The 25,971-nt window shown below is 42.0% G+C and overlaps 1 protein-coding gene across 2 annotated transcripts in view; it reads right to left on the bottom strand.

The window, feature by feature from the left end:
- Positions 1-11,688: 11,688 nt before the first annotated feature.
- Positions 11,689-25,971, bottom strand: part of LOC310922296 (transcription factor BTF3-like) — a 19,550-nt gene continuing 5,267 nt past the window's right edge. For both annotated transcript variants that reach the window (XM_083882750.1, XM_083882749.1), the window contains exons 3-6: positions 21,523-21,636; positions 21,109-21,310; positions 13,490-13,552; positions 11,689-12,053 (exon numbers count right to left, since the gene is read on the bottom strand). In XM_083882750.1, the coding sequence (XP_083738876.1) occupies positions 12,007-12,053; positions 13,490-13,552; positions 21,109-21,310; positions 21,523-21,636 (426 nt within the window). In that variant the 3' untranslated portion in view covers positions 11,689-12,006. The remainder of the gene's footprint in view (positions 12,054-13,489; positions 13,553-21,108; positions 21,311-21,522; positions 21,637-25,971) is intronic.

Raw genomic sequence — 25,971 nt, 5'->3', positions numbered from 1 at the left:
ATAGAAATGCAGGCAAGAATCCCTCCAATTCGAGTGAAGCAATACTCGATATCCCCAGAAGGGAAGAAAGGGTTAGCACTGGTAATTAAACAATTAATTAAAGAGGGCATTTTAGAACCATGCATGTCCCCCCATAATACACCCATCCTGGCTGTGAAAAAGGCAGAAGGGAAATATCAGTTGTCCAGGATCTCAGAGAAATTAACAAGAGAACAGTTACCAGGCATCCTGTGGTTCCCAACCCCTATACCCTTCTAAGCCAAATCTCCCGGGAGCATGCCTGGTTTACCATCATAGATCTAAAAGATGTATTTTGGGCATGTCCCCTGGCAGGAGAGTGTAGAGATTGGTTTGCATTCGAGTGGGACACCCAGAAAAAAGGAGGCAACAGTTAAGGTGGACTCGTTTACCCCAGGGGTTCACTGAGTCACCAAACTTATTTGGGCAAGCCCTAGAAAAGTTATTAGAACAATTTACCCCCGAGAAACAAGTGCAAGTCTTGCAATATGTAGACGACCTATTAATATCTGGAGAGGACCAAGCTAAAGTGAAAATTACCAGCATACAGCTTTTAAATTTTCTAGGAAAGAAAGGACTAAAAGTATCCCAAAAGAAATTGCAATTTGTTGAATCTGAAGTAACATACTTAGGACATCTAATTGGAAAAGGATACAAAAAGTTGAGCCCCGAAAGAATTGCTGGTATATTGTCTATACCTGCCCCAAAACCTAAAAAAGATATCAGAAAACTCTTGGGCCTCTTCGGATACTGTAGGTTATGGCTAGACAAATACACCCAAAGTGTAAAATTTCTCCATAGTAAACTAGTCAACCCAGAGCCTATTGAATGGACATAAGAAGATGAAAAACAACTAAAAGAATTAAAAGATAAACTGTCCACCGCACCTGTTTTAAGTTTACCAGATCTTAAAAAAGAGTTTGATCTATTTGTAAATACTGAAGAGGGAGTTGCCTATGGAGTAGTAACTCAGGAGTGGGGAGGGAGCAAAAAGCCAATAGCCTTCCTCTCCAAATTATTAGACCCAGTAGCCAGGGGGTGGCCCACCTGTTTACAAGCCATTGCTGCCACAGCAGTGCTAGTAGAAGAGACCCAAAAGCTGACCTTCCAAGGAAAAATACGGGTACACACACCCCATGATTTAAAAACTGTCCTGAGCCAGAGAGCCCCAGGATGGATAACAGATTCCTGGATCCTTAAATATGAAATCACCCTGATGAACACTGAAAACTTAAACATGACTACTTCCAAAACTTTAAACCCAGCCCAGTTTCTATCCGGAGAGCCCTCTCCAGATTTAGAGCGTGACTATTTAGAACTTATGAACTTCCAGACAAAAGTGAGGGAAGACTTGGAGAGTGTGCCCCTACCCTATGGGAGACATTTGTTCATAGATGGGTCTTCAAGAATAATAGAAGGAAAAAGGGTCTCTGGGTATGCAGTTGTTGAGAGTTCAAATACAGAAGACATAAAAGTCACAAAAAAGGGGAGGTTGCCTCCAGTGTGGTCAGCACAGCTTTGTGAAATTTATGCATTAAAAAGGGGACTAGATTTATTCGAAAAAGACCAAGGAACAATTTACACAGATTCAAAATACGCATTTGGGGTTGTCCATACATTTGGAAAAATTTGGGAAGAACGGGAATACTTAAATTCCAAAGGAAAAGATCTGGTGCACAAAGACCTAATAAAATTAGTATTAGAATCCGGGAATACTTAAATTCCAAAGGAAAAGATCTGGTGCACAAAGACCTAATAAAATTAGTATTAGAATCCCTGCTAAAGCCTGAAGAAATAGCAGTAGTGCACATAAAAGGGCACCAAAGAGGAAATACTTTAGAAGAAAAAGGAAATCAAATAGCAGTTCAAGAAGCAAAAAAGGCAGCCCTAAATTCTAAAGAACCAATCAAGATTCTACCATTAACCAATTTTTCAGAGGAAAAAGAAAAAAATACAGAACCAACATATAGAGAAAAAGAACAAAATGTAGTAAAAGAACTAGAAATGAAGAAAGGGAGACAAGGAGAGTGGGTAACCCCTGATGGGAGAAAGTTTTTAAATAAGCCCCTAGCGAGGGAGATGTTAACTGAAATCCATAAATTAACCCATTGGGGAACTCAGGGGTTATGTGACCACTTCCTAAGAGAAAACTTATGCCTGGGAGTGTATGATTTAGCAAAAGCTGTAACCCAAGGATGTGTCATTTGTCAGAAAATCAACCAAAAAGTAATGAGAAAGGTTACACCTGGGGGAAGAGAGCTAGCTTTGAGACCCTTCCAAAGTGTCCAGGTAGATTTTACTGAAATGTCGTCTGTTCAAGGCTATAAACAACTTTTAATAATAATTGACCATCTCATTCACTGGGTGGAGGCATTCCCAACAAAAAGAGGAACAGCAGAAGTAGTAATAAAAATCATCCTAGAACACATAATCCCTCGGTATGGGTTAATCAACAATATTGACTCAGATCGAGGACCCCACTTTACTGCTAAAATTTTACAAAAAACAACTGAAGCATTAGGAATAAAGTGGAAACTCCACACCCCCTGGCATCCTCAGAGCTCAGGGAGAGTAGAACGAATGAATAAAACTCTCAAAAATGTGATAACCAAATTAATAGAAAAAACACACTAAAATTGCCTCAGATGTTTGCCTCTTGCTCTTTTGCGAATCAGAAGCAGGCCCCGATCTGACATAAGAGTCTCCCCTTATGAGATGATGTTCGGACTTCCATTCTTGTTAACCCCCTATAGCACTGGAGGTTACCAAGAAGGAGAAACCAGAACCCAAAAGTACATAATAACAATTGGGAAACACTAGAAGATCTCAGAGAAAAAGGATATCTTCCCCAGACTTCTCCCCTTGACTCAAATATCCACCAAATAAACCCTGGGGATTGGGTATTGATCAAGTCCTGGTGAGGCATTGATTTAGAAGAATTAAAGACTGTAGTCAAAATAGATAGTGCTGGGATAATGTAGCTAGGACTTCCCTTTTGCTAACAGAAGCCAGACTGAAGGAACTGATAATTCTTGGAAGGAACTGATAAATCAGAGAAGCTGTCAAACTAGGCTTCTGCATCCTGAATAATCAATAGACCCCATGAACACAATACAATCATAAATCAGTCCTGGGAAAAACAGGATTTAGCTGTCACGAACACTAAAGGTTAAAAAGTCAGAGCTGAGGAAGACAATCTTACTTCATCATTTTGGGACCCCACCCTATAAAAAAGACCACTGACCCATTTCAAAGAACAAACTACGCATGCTTGATGGCTTTTTGGGCTAATTTACCATACGAAGCGGGGAATGGGAGGTATCAGAGCTATGAATATGCATTTGTAGTTTGTGTATTCAATACTCCTGTAGATAAAAGACCCTGTGATGATCTGTAAATCGCGCGTGTGTATTTGGGAGCTATCCCCCACGGTGCCCGGCGTCGTAATAAACATACACTTTCTAACTTTAAACTGTTAGAGAGTCTTTGTCCGTCATAGTTGGATATTGGTATTAGATCAATGTCCATAGTTTTTTAATAAATCAGTGGAGTAGTACTCCATTCACCCCAAAATATGAAGGTCCTTTCCAGGTTCTGCTAACCACCCATACCACAGTCTGAACACAAGAAAAAGGTTGGACCCATGTTACCAGAGTGAAAGGACCAGTGCCACCTCCGAACAATCTGTCCAGCCCAAACCTTCCAAGAAATCATCCCCAGTGGACTGTTGTTTCACATTCAGACCCTTTAAAAATAACCCTCAAGAAGAAACCAAAAACTCAGTGAAGAAAGAACTATATAAGTCAGATACTACATACAGGACATTTTTGGATTACTGTTTGTATTGATATTGTTGTAATATTGTTTTTAAGAGTTTGTTGTTAAAATTGTAATGTTGTTATTGGGAGCGCATATCAATCACAGAAGTTGTGGGAGTTTTTTTTGTTTTAAATTAGTATAGATTACTGAGAAAGTTACTACCAATACCTGTTGAAAAAAAATCAAAAATCTGAAAATCTGTCATAGAGCACACCCCAAGAAAGCTACCTAAAACTAACAGCCAAGTGTGATGGTGCAAAAGAAAAACTCTGGAGGCTGAACCTGAAAAGCTCCTAAACCCAAGAGGCAAGGCCAGGTGAGACCTAAAGATAGAAAAGTTTCATACTGGACTCTTGGGAGGACTAATGATAGTCTTGATAATAAGTAGACCCATAGAAAGAGCTGGTTCAAAAGAATATTCCCCCATCTATGATGGGGAGAACTCACAGTCCTCAGTCAGAGTTTATACCAATGCAAACCCCACTTGCTTTGCTGACTTCCAACTCTCAACCTGTCAGGAAGAGAGAAAACAACAATTAATCACAAGAAATACTGCCACCTTTGAGCAATGCCTGATTGAAGAGTGCTCTATAAGAGAATGGTTTTGGCTAAAAGAAATAGATATTTTAAGAAAAGTTATAAACCTCATAGAAAAAGAACCACAAACAATAACTGGAATAGGCAGACCTCTCAATAAAAACTTGTTTATTGGTTTGATAAAAAGAATTGACTACAAAAAGTCCCTAGTAGTCAAAAATGTGGCCCAAAATTAGACTCCTTTCAACACCAAAAACACCTCAGGGAAAGCCCCAAAAATTGGGCAAAAAGTGACAAAGCAAAACCAAGCTGTGATTGATATGAGCAATTATCAAACTTGGACAGGTAAAGTTTGGACCCCAGAAAGAATCATAAAAACATACAAGTCAACCACCTGGGTACAAAATAAGTCTTGGAGGTACAAAACCCTCATTTACCGGATTATCCAATCGCAGGCAATATTAAAAGTGATAGCAAATAAAACAGTCCTAGCCCTAGATCATGTGAGCCATCAGATAGCCCAAACAGGAGCAGAAGTAGACCGAATAAAATTGGTCGCAAACTATTTGCGAGCAAATGAAAGTAGCATCTGTGAAAAGTTTAATTCATCAAAGTGCTGCTCTGGAACAGAAAATGAAAATAAAGTAACCCAAAAAATTTCCAAAAAAAAAGAAAACTTACATATGTAACTACCCAAAAGTGGACACCCTTAATCAATATCAATTGGTGGAACAATTTTAAGCCCCTAAAAGAAGCCTGGTAGAAGAAAATTGAATTTATAATCTTGAGTGTAGTTGTAATTTTCCTCTTTATTCAAATTATAACCTCCACAGTACAGGCAAGTCTTCAAATTCTAAAAATCAGCCCCAAAAAGCCTGCAAGTGTACTAAAACTGACCTCTAGTGCAAAAGTACTTGATAAAGCAGAGAAAATTTATAACGAATATCAGAAGTCACAAAAAATATATCACCAAAAATAAAGTTGATGCAGGTTAAAAAACCTGAGCAAAAGAAAAGAGGAGAGATTGAAAGAATAAAAATTAGAGAACTCCTAAGTATATGTTGAAAATTTGGAGTGTTGAAACCCTTGGTTTTTGTGTAATAAGTGTATTAATGTTTTAAATGTTTTAAATTGTAATGTAGCAGTGGAGAGCCACCTCCGTGGTCCCCCTGGAAAGGTGGGGGGGCCTGTTTGGTCGCTGGAGGCCACCGCGGCCCCCCCTGCCGATGTTGGAGCGGGCTTGCCCGCCGTCGAGACCGAGGGGGGGGGCTTGCCCACCTGCCTCCGAGGCCACGGGGGAGCCCCCGTGGCTACCGGCATGCTGCGCCTCCCCCGGGCCACCGGCATGCCGCGTCTCCCCCGGGCCACCGGAGGAGCCGAGGGCGGGGGCGGCTGCCCGTGCCCGCTGCCGCCGCTGCTCCCGGCCCCGACCTCTACCACAGAGCGGCCCGCGCGGCTCCCGCGTGGCTCCCCAGCGCTGCCGCCCCTTCCCCCCCAGGATGCTGGCCCAAACCCGCGCTCTCCCCGCGGAGCGGCTGCCGGCGTGAGTCTGCCCCGGGCTGCCGGCCCGACCCCCCCCGCCGCGGAACGACTGCCGGCACCGCGGCTCCCTGCTCCCACCACCAGAACCCCAGCCGCGGCGCCCGCCGCAAGACCCCAGCCACCGCCATAAAACTCCCGCCATGAGGCTGCCGCCACGGCAATTACACAACCACCCCCAGGCGACCCTGGCCACCAACATGCAAATGAAAACCCCTGGTGTAACCTGGGATGCTTTTAAAACCAAAAAACCCCCTACCAAAACAAATCAATGTAAAATTTGAACCCACAAAAGACAGTACTAAACCATGTATACCCTAAAGTATTAATGAACAATTTTTTGTAACTCGCTGTAACCTAAAAAGTACCCAAGAAGAAGCAGACCCCCAGACCAACCCAACGAAAGCTAGAACTCCTCGGATCCCCGACAAGGAAGGAGCTCCCGACTCTGCAGCAACTTGAGCCTGCAGAGCCGAACAAGACCCTCCTCCTCAGGGTGAACCCAGAAGGGCTGACTGTCCCTCGGGCCACCCTTGTGAGAGCTGATTAATAAAGGCATTTTAAGGAGAAAAATATTATCTCCGCCCATTTTTAACAATAAACAACATGAGAAACCTTGAAAAACAAGACCTTGAAGACTCCGCTTCTTTCTTGTGACATGGCTCAGGGCTTTCAGAGGGCAAAAGATTCAACCACCTGAATCTCGAGTGAGAAACCAAACCCAAGAAACATTAACTAAGGAAAGGAATAAGAAACTACACTTCACCAGTCTAAGGACTCAAATTAATGAACTAGGACAGTTATGCCAACTTTTCTCCTAATTTGAAAAGTAGCACCAAGTTCATTGAGCCTGTCAAGTATAACTTCGGGGTCACTTACCACCAGAGATCACTGGAGGGACGCCCTGGGACAAAAGAATGCATGAGCTGATGGGAGGAAATATATGCTAATAACTTTGGGGAAATAGTTATCATATGTATCTTGCTTCTAGGAAAACCTATGAGTATGTTTGTAAAATGTAGCATATAAACAGGAGCGTTTTCTGTACTCAGCATGCAAGACAGTTGAAGCTATCCCCCTTGCATCCAGCACTGCAATAAAGAATGCCTGCTCCCTAATACTAAAATTATAGTGATAGAGCTTACTTTCTTGCCATTTTTGGTAACAAATGTCCTTACACAAGTTGTTCAGCTGTGAAAACTCTCCTCCAGGGAAGTACCTGGACATTCTCATGTAAGCCTGAAGGTATTCATCCCTTCTGATGTGCCATAATTGACTGTGTTGGTTTAGCAGATAGGAGGTGCAATTGGTGATTTCCTTTGAATTAACAACGAAAATAGCCAATTGCACGCAGGGATACACCTTGGGGAAACGCATAGCCTTAAAAGTTAGAAGGAAGCCTGGGATCGCTCTCTCTTTCTTCCACTTTCACAAGAGGTAAGGCAGTCTTAGCTCTCTCCTTTGGAGGGGGCCGGGACAGCCCGGCCTGCCCGGGCCTGGGCCTTCACGGGAGGCCCGCCTGGCCCGGTGACTCCCAGGCCGGGGAAGGGGATGATGTGCCCCCATCCCGCACGGATTGGGTTTTTTAGCAGCTGTAAAACACCCTGCCGCTCCCCCTATGGGGAGAAGCTGGCCTGAGGCCTGGCCGTGGGCCTGGACCCGTTCTCCATAATGGGGAGGGGAGCCTGCAGCTGCGTCGAGCTGGGCCCACTCTGAATGAGACCGAGGGGTGGGGGGGCAAGGAGCCTTTCTCATCCAGGCTGCTCTAAAATCAGGGATTTTCCCCCCCATTCCCGAGGCTTTTGAAAATCCTGGCTGCCTGCCCAGCAGAAATTACGTGACCACCGCAGGCCTGGGTAAGTTTTAACTCTTTCCTGCCAGCAGATAAAATTTTCAAAGCACTAGTTCTTCTCAGAGTAAGAACAGACAAAGTAATTGATCATAGAGAAGACTTAGCATAACAGTCAGATGGAGAGAGTGAGAAAAGGATTAATTAGAGGAAGGATGAAGGAGTTGTCTGCTGGCTGGACTTTCTTGTTTGAACTATGAAAATAAACTCTATTAGTAGATTGTCCTTTAAATCATGGAAAAATATGCATTTGGGGAGATGATTTGTAGATTTTTGAGCAAAGGTGTTTGTGATGGACTGTATAAGAAGCTCCTCCACCAGTGAAAAGAATGAAAAGACATCTCTGTTCCTTGAGATGAGAAATCCTTTGCTTTGAAGTTGCTTATCTTTAAAAGGTGACACTCCAGATGCCTGAGTTCCACAATCCATAAGCAGCTTGAGAAACTGCTAATGGGACGAGACCGCATGGAAGCAGGTTTCCCCGGGTGGCTGTTTCTGTGAGAGGTCAGACTCACAAGAGAACTTTTCTAGGTTGTCAGTGGGAGAATTCCATAGCAAACAAAAAACTCCTCTCCTGAAGAATTAATAAAAGACTATATTTAAATGGTGAAACTTATTGAATGTCACAAGTTTTGTCTCTATGTTGTTTGTAGAAAAGTAAACACTTGTGGGGGGAGGAAAAGAGTTTTGAAAGTTTCATTTTTTTTCTTTCTTTTCCTTACTGTGTGTTAATAAACTATCTGTTTACTTTTAAGTTGATCCTGTTTTACCTTTTTCTCCCAAAATCCTATCTCCCACTTGGCAGACAAAATTAGGGAAACGTAAAACCACCACATTAAATGGTGCATTAGCCAAAAAACTCGAACCGAAACTACAACATTGACTCAACTGCGCTGACATAAGAGGCAGTTGTAATGTGTTTGAAGGTGTCTAAAGTTTCTTGGAAGTGTCCTGTGATCTACAGTATTACATCACCTAGCCTGAGTGTATATTAACCCATGGGACTTTATGTTTCATGGGCTTTCCCCCACTCCCAATGGGTCAAGACTGTGGCCATCACTTTGATCAATGAACATCGAAATTGCAACAATCAAGTCTCATCACTGGATCCACAGGTGGTGATTATGTATCTTTCTAATCTTATACTTTCTTTTCCCTTATACATTTTCTTAAGTGTTATTTTTATGCATTTATATTGAATTTTTAACCAAAATGGCTACATTTTAAAATCTGCCAAGTACCTTATTCTATCTTAATGTTCTAAAGTTTGCAAGTAAAAGTTTGTTATTGAACCTCCTGACAGTGTTGTTGTTTCTCCTGTGCACCACCCAGAGTAAATCAAACAACCTACCCCTGCCAAGCAGATCCAGGCATAACAGTGCCCTACAGGGATCAGCCTGCAGTACTTCTTAAGCTATGATTGAGGCACCTAGTGGAAAATTTGGAGCTAGCATGGGGGGGAGGGGGAGAGTGGGAGAAATCTCTGCAAAGAAAAAGCTTTACTCACTGGAAAAATCAGCATCAAGAAAGCACAGACAATTGATGATTAAGAAATATTAACAACATACTTCACATACTTTGTCTTTCTTTGAAACACAACAAAGAAGTTTTGTTTCTCTTGGTATAAATAATTGTCAATATAAAAGTTCAAGGATTTAATAACACTAACCTCACATCACACACTTCTTTGTTTATAAAGATAAAAATTTTAAAGCCCCTCATTCAGGTTTCATAATATTCTGAAATGTCAGCCTGCTGATTTTCTTTGAGCGAACAATTTCTTTAGCCTGATGGCAGGGAGAAGATAAAGGTACTAGGAGCTACCTTTGAACCATACCCATGGATCTAAAGGCAGCAGAGTGCTTTCTTGCCACAGCATGCCACAGGACCTGAGGAATTTGAAAATTCTCCAATCAAAATCTATTTCCAAGTTGTTTCTCTCCAAGTCGCTTGACGAAAGCACTTACCAATGTAATTTCTTATGGGAGTGTTAATAAAATATTTTTACTCATCAACAAAAGTATACTGTATTTCAGAGTTTAGCAAACAAATTGCTTTTTCTGATTTACTTAATTATTTTTGCAAAATTGACTGTGCAGCATGTGATCACAGATGTCATGAACTCTCCCTCACCAGTAAGCTGGGGGTGCACAAGAAGTTGTGTGGGACAGCTGGGACAGCTGATCCCAACTGATCAAAAGGGACATTTCACACCATATGGCTTGTGCTCAGCAATAAAACTAGTGGGGAGGTTGGTGGGGGTACTTCTGCTCAGGGACTGGCTGGGCATGGGGCAGTTGGTGAGCCATTGTTTTAATTTGCATCACTTATCTTTCTTGGGTTTTATTTTTCTCTCTCTGCTATTTTTTTCCTTTTCCTTATTATTAAACTGTCTTTATCTCAACCCTCAAGTTTTCTCCCTTTTCTGATTTTCTCCCACATCTCACTGGGGAGGAGTGAGTGGCTGCATGGGTCTTAGTTGCTGGCCTGGGTTAAACTACAACAGTTGGCCATGGAGGTAAATGAAATTTACAGAAGTGAGCATCTCTATTCATAAAGAGCAATAATATACATGGGAAATAATTCTACCAAGGAGAAAACAAAACTTTATGCATCCACTTTCTAATTGCTCAAATTCTGCTTTCTCACAGCTAGTCGATGGCTAAGATAAAAACTGAACCAACAAAGACAACAGTGAAGAACCATAAACAGATTTTAAACCAAATATTAACAGAAGTAAAGATGCTGACTTCAAAGCAATTCTTAAGGAACATAACTTTAAATCTACACATTTCCATCCAGACAGGCTTCAGTCAAAGGGTCACAGGTCCTGGTAGCAAACCTGCTTTAACATGGGCTTCTCTCTCCACAGATCCTGCCAGAAGCCGGCTCCAGTGTGGGCTTCCACGGGGTCACAGCCTCCTTTGGGCAATTGCACCTGTTCCATGATGTGGTCCTCCATGGGCTGCAGATGGATCTGTTGCCCCATGGACCTCAATGGACTGCAGGGGGGAGAGCCTGCCCCACCCTGGGCTGCAGAGGAATCTCTGCTCCAGCGCCTGGAGCACCTCCTCTCCCTCTTTCTTCCCTGACCTTGCTGTCTGCAGTTTTTCTCTCACAAATTCTCACTCCTTGCTCCTGGCTGGTGTTGCCCAGCTTCTTCCCCCGTTCTTAAATTTGTTGTCCCAGAGGTGCGACCACCTTCACTCATTGGCTCAGCCTTTGCCAGCACCAGGTCTGTGTTGGAGCCAGCTGGCATTGGCTCTGTCAGACATAAGGGAAGCTTCTGGTGACTTCTCACAGAAGCCACTCCTGCAGCCCCCCTCCAACCTTGCCACATAAACCCCCTACAATCATAAAGTATCTGTAGAATACAAGTCTCTTTCTTAAATTCAGTAGATTACAAAGTGTCTTAGGAACACAGTGCATGTGTGTTGCAATAGGACATGAAATAAAGATGCTTGACTCCAGTCAGAAGGCAGTAGAAATCAGAAGGCTTTATTTACAATTCATTCAGCCCTTTTATAACATGCTGTGCTAAGAAGGCACGTTATTGGTCCATAGGACTGACACCTCTCCCATTGGCTGAGTAACAGAAATAGCAAACAACACCTGTTGTTATGGGAAAGGAATATTGTTTACACAAGGTTGTTTTGGGAAAAAGAAAACTCTTGAAAAGTTTCCCTTGGGAAGAGTTCAGGCTCAGAAAATGTCAGGTCCACACATATGCTCTGAGCCACAAACACTAGGAATTCACCAATTAAGTCTTAAATGCTCCATTATGCACTGAAAAATTTTTAGAAGCCAGTTTTCTAACAGAGAAAAAAGGAAGATGCTCTGAGAAAAAGGAAGACCTTTTATGTTTGCTTAATAGTTATGGTCAATTTTTTTTTCTTACTTTTCTGACAAAAAGCCACACCAGAAAGTTCATTTTATATTCTTTATTGTATGTCAAAGTTCATTAAAGATGGGGGTTTGCTTGTATACAAGTTGCTCAAAATTTGTGTCTAGGTAGAGATTCATTAGCAATCTGACTTATTTCAAAGCATAGGCTTGTTAAACTAGGCTGCAATAACAATACTGTGTACAAGCAATAACTGAAGAGCTGCAGGTTCAGGAGTTTCCAAATATTACACATCTTGAGATTTCATCAGAAAAATAAAATCAAATAAAAGCAGTCGCAATATAAAATAGTAGCTCCATGTAGCTTTTTCAAGTTTTAATTTTATTCACAAAGTGTCAGTTCAGTTTGCCTCATTCTTTGAAGCTTCATCAAAGTTTTCAACAAGATCTAGAAAAAGAAAAATGTTGAAATTCAAGTCTGACCTACTTCAGCTTTGCCAATTCCCTCGCATTCTCCCCCCCCAAAAAAAAAAAAAAAAGTTCCAGGTCATATTAAATGGTTACATGACAAAAAAAAAATCAGCTTATAAAATACAAACTAAACAACATTTAAGAGTTTCATGGTTCATTCGTCTTGTTCAAACAAGTAAGTTTGAAATAGTTAATTATAAAGCACAATTCTAAGAGCATTTAACATCACCATATCCACAACAGAGCAGTGATACTGAAAAGGCAGTTTCTTAGCACTCTTCTTATTGACTATTAAATGATTATCTTAGCCATAATTATTATTCCTACATGGGACAAAAATGCTAGCTCAAACCAATGATCCATCTAAGTCTCATATGGTATCTGAAAACAATGCCCACAGAAATTCTGTAAAAGAATCACAGAATGGCCTGAGTTGAAAGGGACCTTAAAGATCATCTCATTCCAACCCAGACATGAGCAGGGACACCTTTTACTAGACCAAGTTACTCTAAGCCCCTTCCAACCTGGCCTTGAAAACTTCCAGGGATGGGGCAGCCACAGCTTCTCTGAGCAACCTGTGCCAGTGCCTCAGCACCCTCACAGTAAAGAATTTCTTCCTAATTACAGAATTACAGAACCATTCAGGTTGAAAAAGACTTCCAAGATCATTGGGTCCAATCTTTGACTGAACATCAACTTGTCAACTAGACCAGAGCACTAAGTGCCACGTCCAGTCGTTTATTGAACGCTTCCAGGGATGGGGACTCCACTATTTCCCTGGGCAGCCCGTTTCAATGCTTAACTGCTATTTCTGTGAAGAAATTCTTCCTGATGAACAACTTGAACCTCCCTTGGCACAGCTCGAAGCTGTTTCCTCTCATCCTGTCACTTGTTACCTGGGAGAAGATGCCAAGCCCCACCTTGCTACAACCTCCTTTCAGGTAGTTGTAGAGAGTGATAAGGTCTCCCCTGAGCCTTCTTTTCACCAGGCTGAGCCCCTCCCAGCTCCCTCAGCCACTCCTCATAAGACTTGTGTTTCAGACCCTTCCCCAGCTCCATTGCCCTTCTCTGGACATGCACCAGCACCTCAATTTCTTTCTTGAAGGGGTCCAAAACCAGACACAGTATTCAAGGTGCAGCCTCACCAGTGCCAAGTACAGAGGGACAATATCTAAATAGTATGCAATTAATATCTAATGCTTATCTACTCTCTTTCAGTTTAAAGCTGTTCCCCCTTATCCTGTCACTCCATGCCCTTGTAAAAAATCCCTCTCCAGCTCTCTTGCAGCCCCCCTTCAGGTACTGAAAGGAATGACTAGTCAATACTTACTGTCCTTGGCCCAATCTTATACTGCATATATTATGTCTCAGCAAAATTCACTTCCTTTTCCTCCACTGCATGCTTGTGCTTACCTGGAACTTCATCATCGTCATCATCATCACCACCAGTAGCGAGTGGTGCTTTTCCATCCATGGCTGCAAGAGCAAGCAGTTTAAAAGCATCAGTCAAGCTCACCATAAGCATCTTGATTACAAAGGTGCTTTGCCTTGTTTTTTGAAAATATTATCAGTCTGAGCTAAATTGCAATTCTCTATCCAGTTCCCCTGCTGAATAAAAATCTACAACTAATTATATGTTACTAATAATGCTCAAACAGACCAGCTGAAAAATGAGAAGATGCATGCCAAACAAGTTTACTAGTCAACCTCTTGGTTCTAGAAAGAGTGACTTGCATGGTAATAATTTTCAGTTAAAAGTACAGAGACTGATTTTACCAATTTCTTTTAAAAGCAGCTTGGTTTATTGATTACTCAATGGTTCTTGAGGCTTATATATTTTATGACATTAGCACGCTATAAAGGAAATCTTAGGATCTTATGATCCTAGGCCTTCAAGAAAATTAAGGTGCAATTGTGAAGTTGCAAGTAGACACATGACTAGAGGCAATTAAAGATATTGTTCCCTGGCAAAGCCAGAGGAATATGGAACTGGATACACAATTTTATACTTCAGTAGTTAAGGTAACCATATGTCCTGGCCCACATCTCTACTGACTCAGTAATTTCTTAACTATTCCCATTATATTTACCAGCACTAGTGAGACTTAACCCTGTCCATTGTAGTAGACCAATGAGTATCTGTGAAACTGAAGCAGTATAATGCTAAGAATAGCTATCTCAAGTCCCTGGGTGCCCGTGCCACTACTTGTACTTAACTGTACTACCTTGAGAATATGAGACAGCTTAGCCAATGACCTCCATTTAATCCTAATTAATCCTTCTCAGTTTTCAAGAAAAGCATGAGCAAAGAGATGGGTTTATACTAGACTTCTGAAATTGCTGCATCCCGATTTCTAGAGAATGAAAATAGATGAATGCATAAACTTTGTTCTGAAAGGGCTTAAGGACAAGGTCAACACTGTCAGGGACCCATGGAGTTACATGGTGGAGCAGAGATCCACCTGCAACCTGTGGAGGACCCCACACTGAAGGAGGCAAATGCCTGAAGGAGGCTGTGACCCTGTGAAAAGCCCATGCTGGAGCAGGCTCCTGGCAGGATCTGCAAAGAGAGGATCCCATGCTGGAGTAGGTTTGCTGGCAGGACCTGTGACCCCATGGGGGAACCATGCTGGAGAAGCCTGTTCCTGAACAACTGTACCCTGTGGAAGGGACTCATGCTGGAGCAGGTGAAGAGTGAGGAGAAAGGAGTGGTAGACAGCATTAGGAACTGACCACAACCCCCATTCCCCAATGCCACTCAGAGGTAGAAGGTAGAAGAGTTGGGAGTGAAGTTAAGCCCAGGAGGAAGGGAAGGGTGGGGGGAAGGGGTTTTAAGATTTGTTCTTACTTCTCATTATCCTACTCCAATTTGTTTGGTAATACATTCAATTAATTTACCCAAGCTGAGTCTCTTTTGCCCATGATGGCAATTGGTGAGTGATCTTCCCCTGTCCTTATCTCAACCTACCAGTATTTTATTGTCTCTTCTCTCCATCTTGCTGATGGATGGGATTGAGAGTACATCTTGGTGGGTACCTGGCAGCCAGCCAAAGTCAACCCACCACAGCAATCTGCAGGCAAACCTAATGTGGCAGCATTTAGCCAGGCTTTTAGCACAGTTGAAAAATGGGCAAGCTATGACTTAAACCCTATAAATCCCTGCAACTGCATTTGTTGCCACTAAGATACACCTAGCTTATCTTAAGCATTATAACCTAAAGGGGTCAAAGAACAGTTGCTTCCAAAAATGCACCACAAAAGCAGCTTGCCTAGCTAGTCTGCATTTGTGGTATGATGTCTATCATTAACAGGCATAATAATATTGCTTCTGTATCCAAAAAGGCTTTTGTTTAAAAGTGTTGTTTCTTTGCTTACATAAAATGACAAGGTTTCAAGTAGATGTGCATACTCCTAGAAAATATACTGGTGTATTTTTGTGCATTAATAGATATATTTTGAAGCCACAAGTCCCCCTTGGAATTTAACTTACAGTCTGCTAACATAGTTTATCAAATATACTCTATTTCTTAATGAGAATAGAGAGCTACAAAAGTGGGACATAACTGAAAAAGGTAAAAGCCATTCCATGTTTTTTAAAAAATCAGTGCCTAATTTACAAGGTACAAATAATTTAAATGCTTTATATGTGGAGCAAATATAATGGGAGTAGAGGATCTATTCTACAAATGTGAGCAGGCTGACACACTAAAGCAAAATGATAATCCATCTAGTCTACAGTTCCTGACAGAGGTCTGCCTAGACATCAGTGTAGATGTGCACAAGGAAACATCTAAGGAAGTCTGAATTTTGTATACTGGTGGAAGAAGAGGACTCAGTGAATCCTGGAACCTGTAGGCTACTCCAGGTTCTACCAACAGTAAAACCACACACAAAACATTTTTAAGGCTATCACTCTTGGGTAGGAATTACTGGAGGATGAAATGCTGCAGATGTGCATGGGGATTGTTTATCCAAATGCCACCCCCAACATATGTTAATGGCAAACCCTGACTGCATGAGCTAGTTATAATGGTTTTACACTATTCAAAAACTTCCCTAAACCAGAAAGAACTGCACCATCTCCCAATGCCTAACATTGAAAGGTATAAGACAGCCAGAAGGGGAATAAATGAATTTTCACAGGGCTCAAGTAACCAAGCAGGGCAAGAGTGTCCTGAGTAATAAGCCAGCTGGACTTAGAGCTTTAAACTAGATTTATTGGGGGAAGGACACAGTTTTCTAGGCACTTGAAAAGAGCCAGGGGCTGCCAAGGCATGAAGAATAAACAGAAAACACCTGTGAATTGCCTCAAGGGAATTAGGGTGAGCTCCTCTAAAAAGGGGATGTGGCTGACAGCCCAGCTGAAGTGCCTCTATACCTGTGGATGCAGCATGGGAAACAAACAGGAGGAGCTGGAAACAGCTGCCCTGATGGAAAACCACAACCTGATTGCTATCACAGAAATTTGGTGGGATGAATTGCATGATTAGAGTGCTATGATTGATGGCTATAAACTATTCAGAAGGGACAGACAAGGAAGGAGAGGTGGGGGAGTTGCTGTCTATGCCAAAACCAGGATTGATTGCATGAAGTGATCTTTGAAGAACAACAAAACGCAGGTCAAAAGCTTATGAGTGAAAATTAGAGACCAAGTCAAAAAAGGAAACTCTGTGGTTCAACTGCAGCCTTCAAATAAAGATCCCCTTTTATATTACCTCCTTACTAAAATTATCTCGAGTTTCATTTCCACGTTGAGAAAAAGGCAACAGCAGGAAGCATCATGCTCTCATGCCCTGATTCTGATAGGGGTCTTTAACCACCCAGATATCTGCTGGAAAAATGGCACAGTGAATTGCAAACAGTCCAAGAAATGAGTGGAGTGCTGAAGTGAGTTGACTGTGGCCAGACACCAAGTGCCCACCAAGCTGCTCTATCACTCCCCTCTTCAGCAGGACCTGAGAGGGGAGAAAATAAGATGGAACAAAATTCATGGGTCAAGATAAAGGCAGGTTAATAAAGCAAAGGCTGCATGCAAAAGCAAAGGAAGGCAAAAGATTTATTCTCTACTTCCCATCAACATGCAATGTCTGACCACTTCCTGAGACAAGGGCTTTAGTATGTATAGCAGTTGCTCCAGGAGACAAATATCTTAATAATGAATGCCCCCTCCTTCCTCCTCCTTTGTCTTAACTTTTATTGCTGAGCAGCTGTTAATATCCCTTTGGTCAGTTGGGATCAGCTGTCCTGGCTATGTCCCTTCCAAAGATATTTGTCCACCACTAGCCTACTGTTTTTGGGGGGTGAAGAGAGGGTATTGTTGGAGAGACAGCCTCAATGCCAAAGCACTGGTATGTTATCAACACCTTTCTAGCTACCAATACACAGCACTGTGAGGGCTGCTGTGGGGAAAGTTAACTCCATGTCAGCCAGACCCAGTACAAGTGCTTTGAGGACAATTTCCTAGTACAGCTGATGGAGAGCCCAACCAGAGGAGAGGCACTGCTGGACCTGTTACTCACTAATGCAGAAGAACTTATGGCCTTAACCTGAGACATGAGATTCAGATTAGATATTAGAAAAAAAAAAATACTGTTAGAGTGATCAGGCATTGGAATAGGTTGCCCAGAAAGGTGGTGGAGTCACCATCCCTGGAGGTGTTTAACAGGCATCTGGATCTGGTACTGGGTGATATGGTTGAGTGGTTTACAGGTTTAAGTGGTAGTGCTGGGTTGACAGTTGGACGATCTTAAAAGGTCTCTTCCAACCTTGATGATTCTATGATTCTAAAGTCTCTCTAACTTATTGGAGAGGTCAAGATTGGAGACAGCCTGGGCTGCAGCCATGCCTGGATAGAATTCTCAGTTTTGAGGGGTACTGGATGGGTAACACAGTAGTCAGGACCCTAAACCTCATAGAGGCAAACTTTCAGCCATTTAGGGCACTATTGAGTGGGATTCCTTGGGAAACTGCCCTCAGAGATAAAAGAGCTGGGAGATATTTATGCTTATATCAAATTGCTGCCTTAATTCAAACCACAGGAGTTGCATGACTTGAACAAGTTTCTCCACTCTTTCCCAGCAGCAATGACTTACATCATGACAAACATGCTTGTCAAGTCAGACATAGACCCACCCTTTCCCAGACACAAGTACAACTTTGTCATAACTATAGCAAAGCTATTATTGAGAACAGCATTATTCCACATATAAAAGTGTGATGAAGTGAAAAAAAAAAAAGAACAATTGTAGCAGAAGAGTGGCAGGTACATTGATTTGAGGCATCTGTTTACAAGCATTTGTCCCTGGGACAGGTGGCATCCAAAACAACAGGGAGGAATTAACATGAATCATAAAAACACAGAATAGTTTAGGTTGGAATGGACCTTAAAGACCATCATGTTCCATCCCCCTGACATGAGCAGGGATACCTTCCACTAGACCAGGTTGCTCCAAGCCCTGTCAAACCTCACCTTGAACACTTCCAGGGATGGGGCAGCCACAGCTTCTCTGGGCAACCCATGCCAGTGCCTCATCACCATCTGAACAAAGAATTTCTTCCTAATATCTAATCTAAACTTGCCCTCTGTCAATTTAAAACTGTTACCCCTTGTCCTATTATACATTCCCTGATAAATAGCCCCTCCCTTAAATAAATAGTTGTCTCACCTTTTTATAAGAAGAGAGATCTTAACAGGTTCATTTTAAATCCTTCAAGTTTTCTTTGTTTCAAGCCCCACTTCTATCACAAGGAAGCCACACAGCTGACACTAGGAAGGAGGGACCTGAGCTTCATTGGGAAAGCAGTTTACCTCACCTCCTGAACATTACTTCTAGCAGAATTTTTTTCAGTGGGAAGTTGAAAGAAGAGAAGCATCATCAGCTTTAGGAATAGTCTATCTTTGCTGGCAGCAAAGCACAGAAAGTAAAACCGTAACAATCAAGTTCATAATTGCCACAAGAAGTAGAAAGTAAGTAGGAAAACCCTACATGCAGGACATGGAACATGGTCCTGATGCCTTGGAGTGGCTACCTAGAACAGAGGCTAGACAGAGCTAAAAGAATAAAGTAGGTATTTATTAAAGGACTTCAATAGATACACCTTGTGCAGTGCAAAAGCCTCGCAGAGACTACACCCTGTTGGAGTCCAGGGCATCCCTCTGGGTGCCCTGGGAAGTCACAGACCTCGGTAGAGAGGCCTGGGACCCAAAAAAGAGGGTCTGGGGTCTGTGCAGGGGGGTTTGCCTGGCACAGAGCCCAGGAAGACACAGTCTTTGATCTTGGTCCATGTGAAAAACATCTAACACAGAGAAGAATTGCAAGTCACAAATGTGTGACAGAGAGTAGTGTAGTTATCACTGTGCAGAAGATTTTGTAGTTTTGGGTTTTTAGAATGTAGATGCAAAGGGACAAGATGGTGGTTTTAGGGCGGTGCCCTAGGTTCTTCATCTTCTCCCTTGGCATCCATCTTCTGCAGTGATGTGGGCACAAAATAGTTTCAGTGGATTGGATCAAAGTAGAAATGACCCTGTTAGTATAGGTGATAGACATTGGCACAGAATTGTAAACAGTGGGTACGTAGTTATCTGTATAAGAGGTAGCGACCTCCCATCACAAGGGGAGTCGCCTTGTGTCCGAGCTGTTGAGAACATCTTGGCCGGACACAGGGGAAGGGGAGTCACCTCGTGTCCAGGCTGCTGAGAACACCATGGCCGGACACAGAGAATTGTAAGATAAGGACTAATAAACAACGCGAGAAACCAGAAAACCAAGACCTTGAGACTCCACTTCATTCTCGCGCTGAACACCGAGCACCGAGCTGAGCACAGAACACAGAGACACAGAGTCAGACAGCAGACCCCAAATCCTTCAGAGGTCAGGAGGGAAAATCACTCCCTTCGTGCCCACACGAACCACCAGCCAGCTTTGGAATCTCGGGTGAGAAACAACCGGATTAAAACCCCGAGAACACCCAAGATGGATGACAGTCATGAGTTTTTCAGACAGATATAAGTTTGGTCTATTTGCATATCAGAAGTTAATTCTCCAATTATAGTTTTAGGTAATGAAGTCATATTCCCCCAGTTTGCTTTCTCCCCCAATTCCTTTTTTTTATACTTTTTGGGGCCTGAGGCAGAGGGTGTTCTTGGTTCTCAGGCCTGGAAGGATTGTTTTGTCTGACAAAAATATGAAGAGAGCTTACTAACATTCTATATGGAGTTCAGAGTTATACACTAATGCAGTACAGTATCTGAAAAATATAAACGCTAAAACTTAAGGCATCAGTTCCAGTATCAACAAGCCGGTCTTCTGCTCCCAATTCTTACCCTGTAGCAGCAGCAACACCTTTTCCAGACACCAGATACTTACGCCCCTCCTCTACTTTTCTCACATAGTTTTAGGGAGAAAAAGTGTTCAAGTTCTTTTACTAATTTAAGGATAGAATACAAAATTGGTGTATCTAGCTTAATGGTCATGCCAGTCCTGTTTGCTACACTGTTCTATACACACAGAAATTATAATATATTTCCTTACAAATGCTGTATAAATGTCTCTTAGCTATCAAAAAGCCCATGCAAGAAATAATACCTTCACCACATCTGTGAGGGAACAAAGCAGTAGCAAGATGTCTGTCCTCAAGTCCCTCTCCCTGTTGTTTATGTTTCCATTAAAAGTGTCAAAACAGACATACGTTCTTTTAAAACCTAACTTTCTCAGAGTAACTCTATTTAGCTTTAATGAACTAGGTATACCAAAATATGGTAGCCACAGCAAGTAGTAAAGTACCATGAAATCAAGTCTGGCTACAACTTTCTAGTCCTAGACCAGCTGCAAGATATGCTGAGAAACAGGTGCCTCTGCTTTATTCTGTTATATTCATTGTTGAATTTGAGCTATAAATAAGATTTAAGTGTCTCATTTCTTTAGCATTTTATAATATGCTTGCAGACAGTAAGAGTGCACTGAATTTCACTGCAGCTATACAAATAAGCCCCATTAGCTGCCAGCAGGAAGTGCATTCAAGTTTTAACTTACATTTCTTGGGTAGGGCTTCTGCCAATCTCCTCAGGCTAGTCAAACTGTCAGCTCCAAGCTGATTTAAGATGCTAGGAAGCATTTCTGTCAGCTGCTTTGTCTCAGCATGGCCAGTGATAGTGAAAGTGTTAGCAGCCAGGGATGCCTGAACTTTAGGGTTATTGAAGTGAATGACTGTTCCTTGGTTGGTGAACATATTTACCTGCAAGGGAAAAAAACAAAACAAAAACCAGTATTTCAAGCAGTTGAGCATGATTTTTCAATTTAACAGGAAACTAGTTGAAGTTCCTAAAGCTCAATTAAGCACCTATTGATAATTTACAGGCAAGTTTAAGATGTTACTTACAAGGAAATTAAGTTTCATACATTTTATATTTCTATATAGAAAAGCATTTTCCCCTTTCAAGCAATTACCTCTTCAATTCCAGAAATATTGTTGACACCCAGTTTCTTCAAAGAAAACTGAAGTTTCTTGTCATCTGCTGTAGCTGTTCTATGGACAACCTTCTTTTTTCTGCGGGCAGTACCCTTTGCAAAAAAAAAGTCATTAATTAATATTTAATTAGTTCTTTGCAAACTCTAACTTTTGTGGCCGTATAACTACTCTGCAGCCATCTACAAATCAACTTTGCATGCAAAGTTCTATTTCTGTGTTACAGTACACAAAACCCCACTCCTTTAACTGCACTGCAGCAGTTTTTTCCTTGCTAGAGCAAGCTTTGCACGTTTGTGAGAAGTATGAGATTTTAGGATGCAATGCACCACAGAAGCTTTATTTCCTAAGTCTCATGGGGATTCTGCAACATCCTACTTAGGAAAGAAAAACTTCAAGTGTATCCTTGTGTGTTACCATAGGCATAAGATTTAAAAACTATCATCTCCTGAAGACTGACATACTCTACAATCCTGTATGCCTAAAGAGTTGCTAGCTTAATTTGGTGACAAATCAACCTCTACAGAAAGATCTATTCAGACATCATTCCTAGGACTAACCCCTAAACAATATCTTTGATCTTTAAAGTTCAGAGTAACTGAATTCTTAATTCACCTGGTTATACATTCATTGCCAGACAGAGCAATGTAATTCCTGAAAGTATATGTACTGCACAGCAGGTGTGTGCAAGCATAACTGCTACAGCAATACTAATGATGATCAGTGTAGTGACAGGCCATGTCTGCACTCCAGTAACTAATACCATTGTTGTAAAGGGGGAGGCAGGGCAGAAATCAGGTCCACAATGGTCAGGAAAACCTTTGCTGGAATGCCCCCAATCATCAGCTTCCTATTGAAGAATGCACAACAGATTTTAGTCTATAATCCCAGTAATTACAAATTATTTCTTTTTTTCTATCCCTTATTCTTTACAGTGTCAAACAATATGGAGTTGCATCTGGTTTATGTTAGAGATTACCTAGAGCTGTGAATGCCAACTGTTTAGGTGGAACAAGTTACCTAGAATTAGGATGAACTTTCATTGTTGGTCTACTTCTGACATTTTTGTTCCAAGAAGTTATAAAACACTTGTGAAAAATAAATAGCAGTTCTGGCCACAATTTACAGCTGTCTTTTGAGGCTGCAACTTAGGTAGCATCATCAGGGTTTAAAGAAATGATCTTTGAGATTGCTTAAAGGTTACTGGAACAATGTAAGACAGCTTTGAAAATTCAAAATTGGTGCATGACATGAGTAAAAGTTTGGACAATGTTGTTTCTCAGCCAAATAAGAATAAAGTTGAACAGCTGATTCTGATACTGAAAAGTCAGTTTGTCTCTGATGCCACAGGAGAAACACTTCTGAGCAGTTTTCAGTAATTTCTGAAGCCCATTAATTTTTCCTTAGACAATCTTAAGTTGTAGTCAAATTTTGACAATAGTCAGAGATCATAAAGCTATCAAAAATATAATTAACAAATGAAAATGAGAAAACCCAAAACACTATTTTTTATTCCAAATAGACATCTCCATCTGATGGACTTACACATTTATGTAAAATTTGAAGAACACATATTTTCCTAAAATATTTTATGGACATGATCTTAGAGGTATTTTCAAACATAAATGATTTTATGAAATATATTTTTTTTAAAAATATTTCTACATAATATTCCAGACCAGTTCTTTTTAGAAAGAAAAACAAGCAAAGGTTAAGTTCCCCGACAGACACAGAGCTCTAGATTTCTCCAGGAGAAAGGTTTGTAAGAATCAACGTGACATTTAGCTGTATCAACACCCTACAGAAAAATGTCAAATTCCACATAATGAAGTACTACAATAGCCCTCCACGTAAATATAATATTTATCTTCTTTTTAAGATCTGCAGACCTGCAATGTTATGAAAATCTTCCATCAGAGGCAATGTGCAACCTTTTCTCACAAGAAAGACAAAAAAACCCCAAAACAGTAGTGATAAAGGTTAAAGCCCTCTATAGGCAATACACACATGGTAGTAACATGCACATAATCATAAATATAATACAGCAGTCCTCTGCTTAACTGGTAATCCATATAAAGAATACACAAAATCACCAAGCCAGTTTATTATTGGATTAATCCTGATTTAAGGCTGCCTAAATATCCATTTAAAGGCAAAAAAGCTTCAACACATGAATAAACGCTACTGGAAACTGTCAACAAGAGTTCTGCTGAATAGAATCACAGAGTAGTTTGGGTTGGAAGAGATCTCAAAGATCATTTAGTTCCAAACCCCTGCTGTGGGCAGGGATACCTTCCACTAGACCAGGTTGCTGCAAGCCCTGTCCAACCTGACCTTGAACGCTTCCAGAGATGGAGAAAACACAACTTCTTGGGGCAATCTGTACCAGTGCCTCACCACCCTCTGTCAGGGACTGAAATGATTCAGGCCTTAAACATTGTTATGAAAGAGTTTTGCCCATTATAGCAAAAACTGTATAAAGAAGCTACAGCCACAAAAACCTCCTTGAAGAACTTTAGACTGTGAGTTAATTCGCCTAGATAAGATAAATGGGACACTATAGTTCAATCATCTCAGGTCTAAGGAGAAACAAACAAAGCTGAGGGAAAGGAATGCATTCTCAAGAAAGCCAAACCCAGCAGCTACGCTGAGAATCATCTGTCTGGGTTTGGGGTGGGGGAGACCACAGCCCACAGAGGCCAGGTTTACACAGACTCTCCCTGAAACAAGGGTGGGGGAGGTTTCAGGTGTGTGGCATAACCTCTGGTCAGAGGCATTGAACACCCATCCTCTTTTACACAAACTGGCTCAGCTGTAAAACCCCCAATCCCACAGGCCACATCCACGGGACATTCACATGAGAGGCAGCTGAGAGGGCATCATAATCCATCAAAGACCCCCCCCCAAAGCACTCCCCAGAGGCCTTGCACCACAGCATTGCATGTGATGCAAAATGATGCAACAGACCCAGAGTCTGCTGCAAGAGACTGCCTCCCCCGGGGGGAGGTACCTGGGCATTCCCACCTGGCCTGAGTGTATATTAACCCATCAGATTCTAATGCTTTTGGGGGGACCTTCACCACCAAGACCAGCTGGAGAGGATCAACAGAACATCATTGGGATCCACAGATGGTGATATTTTCCTTATTCTGTCACTCTCTTTCTGTCCCCCCACCTATTTTCTATTTCTTTCTTTTCTTTTGTCTCTCTTTCTCTCTCTCTCTCTCTCATATTTACTATTAAATAAAACTCATACTTTTGTCTTTGGCATATGGTCTCATTTGCACCTTAATTCGGACAGAGGAATTTCTAAATAACTTTAAAACCAGATCATAACACCCTCATAGTGAAAAGTTTCTTAAGTCCAATCTACATCTACCTTCTTTCAGTTTAAAACTGTTGCCCCTTGTCTCATCACTCCATGCCTCTGTAAAAAGTCCCTCTCCAACTCTCCTGAAGCTCCTTTAGGCACTGTAAGGGGCTCTAAGGTCTCCCTGAAGCCTTCTCTTCTCCAAGTTTAACAGCTCCAACTCTGTCAGCCAATCACCACAGCAGAGGTGCTCCAGCCCTCAGAGCATCTTCATGACTTCCTCTGGACTCACTCCAACAGGTCCATGTCCTTCTTATGTTGGGGACGCCAGAGCTGGATGCAGTACTCCAGGTGGGATCTCACAAGAGTGGAGCAGAATCGCCTCTGTCGACCTGCTTGTCACACTTCTTTTGATGCAGCCCAGGATAACGTTGGCTTTCTGGGCACCAAGCACACATTGCCAAGTCATGTTGACCTCATCAACCATCACCCCCAAGTCTCTCCCCAGGGCTGCTCTCAATCCATTCTCTGCCCAGCCTGTACTCATGCTTGGGATTGCCCTGACTGAGGTGCAGGACCTCACACTTGGCCTTGCTGAACTTCATGAGGTTCTCAGGGGCCCATTTTTCAAGTTTGTCCAGGTCCCTCTGGATGGCCTCCCTTCCCTCCAGTGTGTCGACTGGACCACACAGCTTGGTGTTGTCAATAAACTTGCTGAGGGTGCGCTCAATCTCACTGACCATGTTGCCAACAAAGATGTTAAACAGTGCTGGTCCAAATACTGACCCCTGAGGATGCCACTAGTCACTGCTGTCCCCTTGGACACTGAGCCATTGACCACAACTCTGAGTATGACCATCTAGCTGATTTCTTATCCACTGAGTGGTCCATCTGTCAAATCCATGTCTCTCCAGTTTAGAGACAAGGATGTCACGTGGGAAAGTGTCAAATGCTTTGCACAAGTTCAAATAGATGACATCCGTCACTCTTCCCTCATCCATCAACACCGTAACCCCATCATAGATGACCACCAAATTTCTCAGGCACAATTTGCCTTCAGTGAAGCCACGTTGCCTGTCACAAATCATGTCCTTATTTTCCATGTGCCTTAGCATAGTTA

This window comes from Zosterops lateralis (assembly GCF_965231275.1).
Source record: "Zosterops lateralis genome assembly, chromosome: W".
NCBI classification, from domain to species: Eukaryota; Metazoa; Chordata; class Aves; order Passeriformes; family Zosteropidae; genus Zosterops; species Zosterops lateralis.
This window is presented reverse-complemented; position numbering and strand designations above follow the sequence as displayed.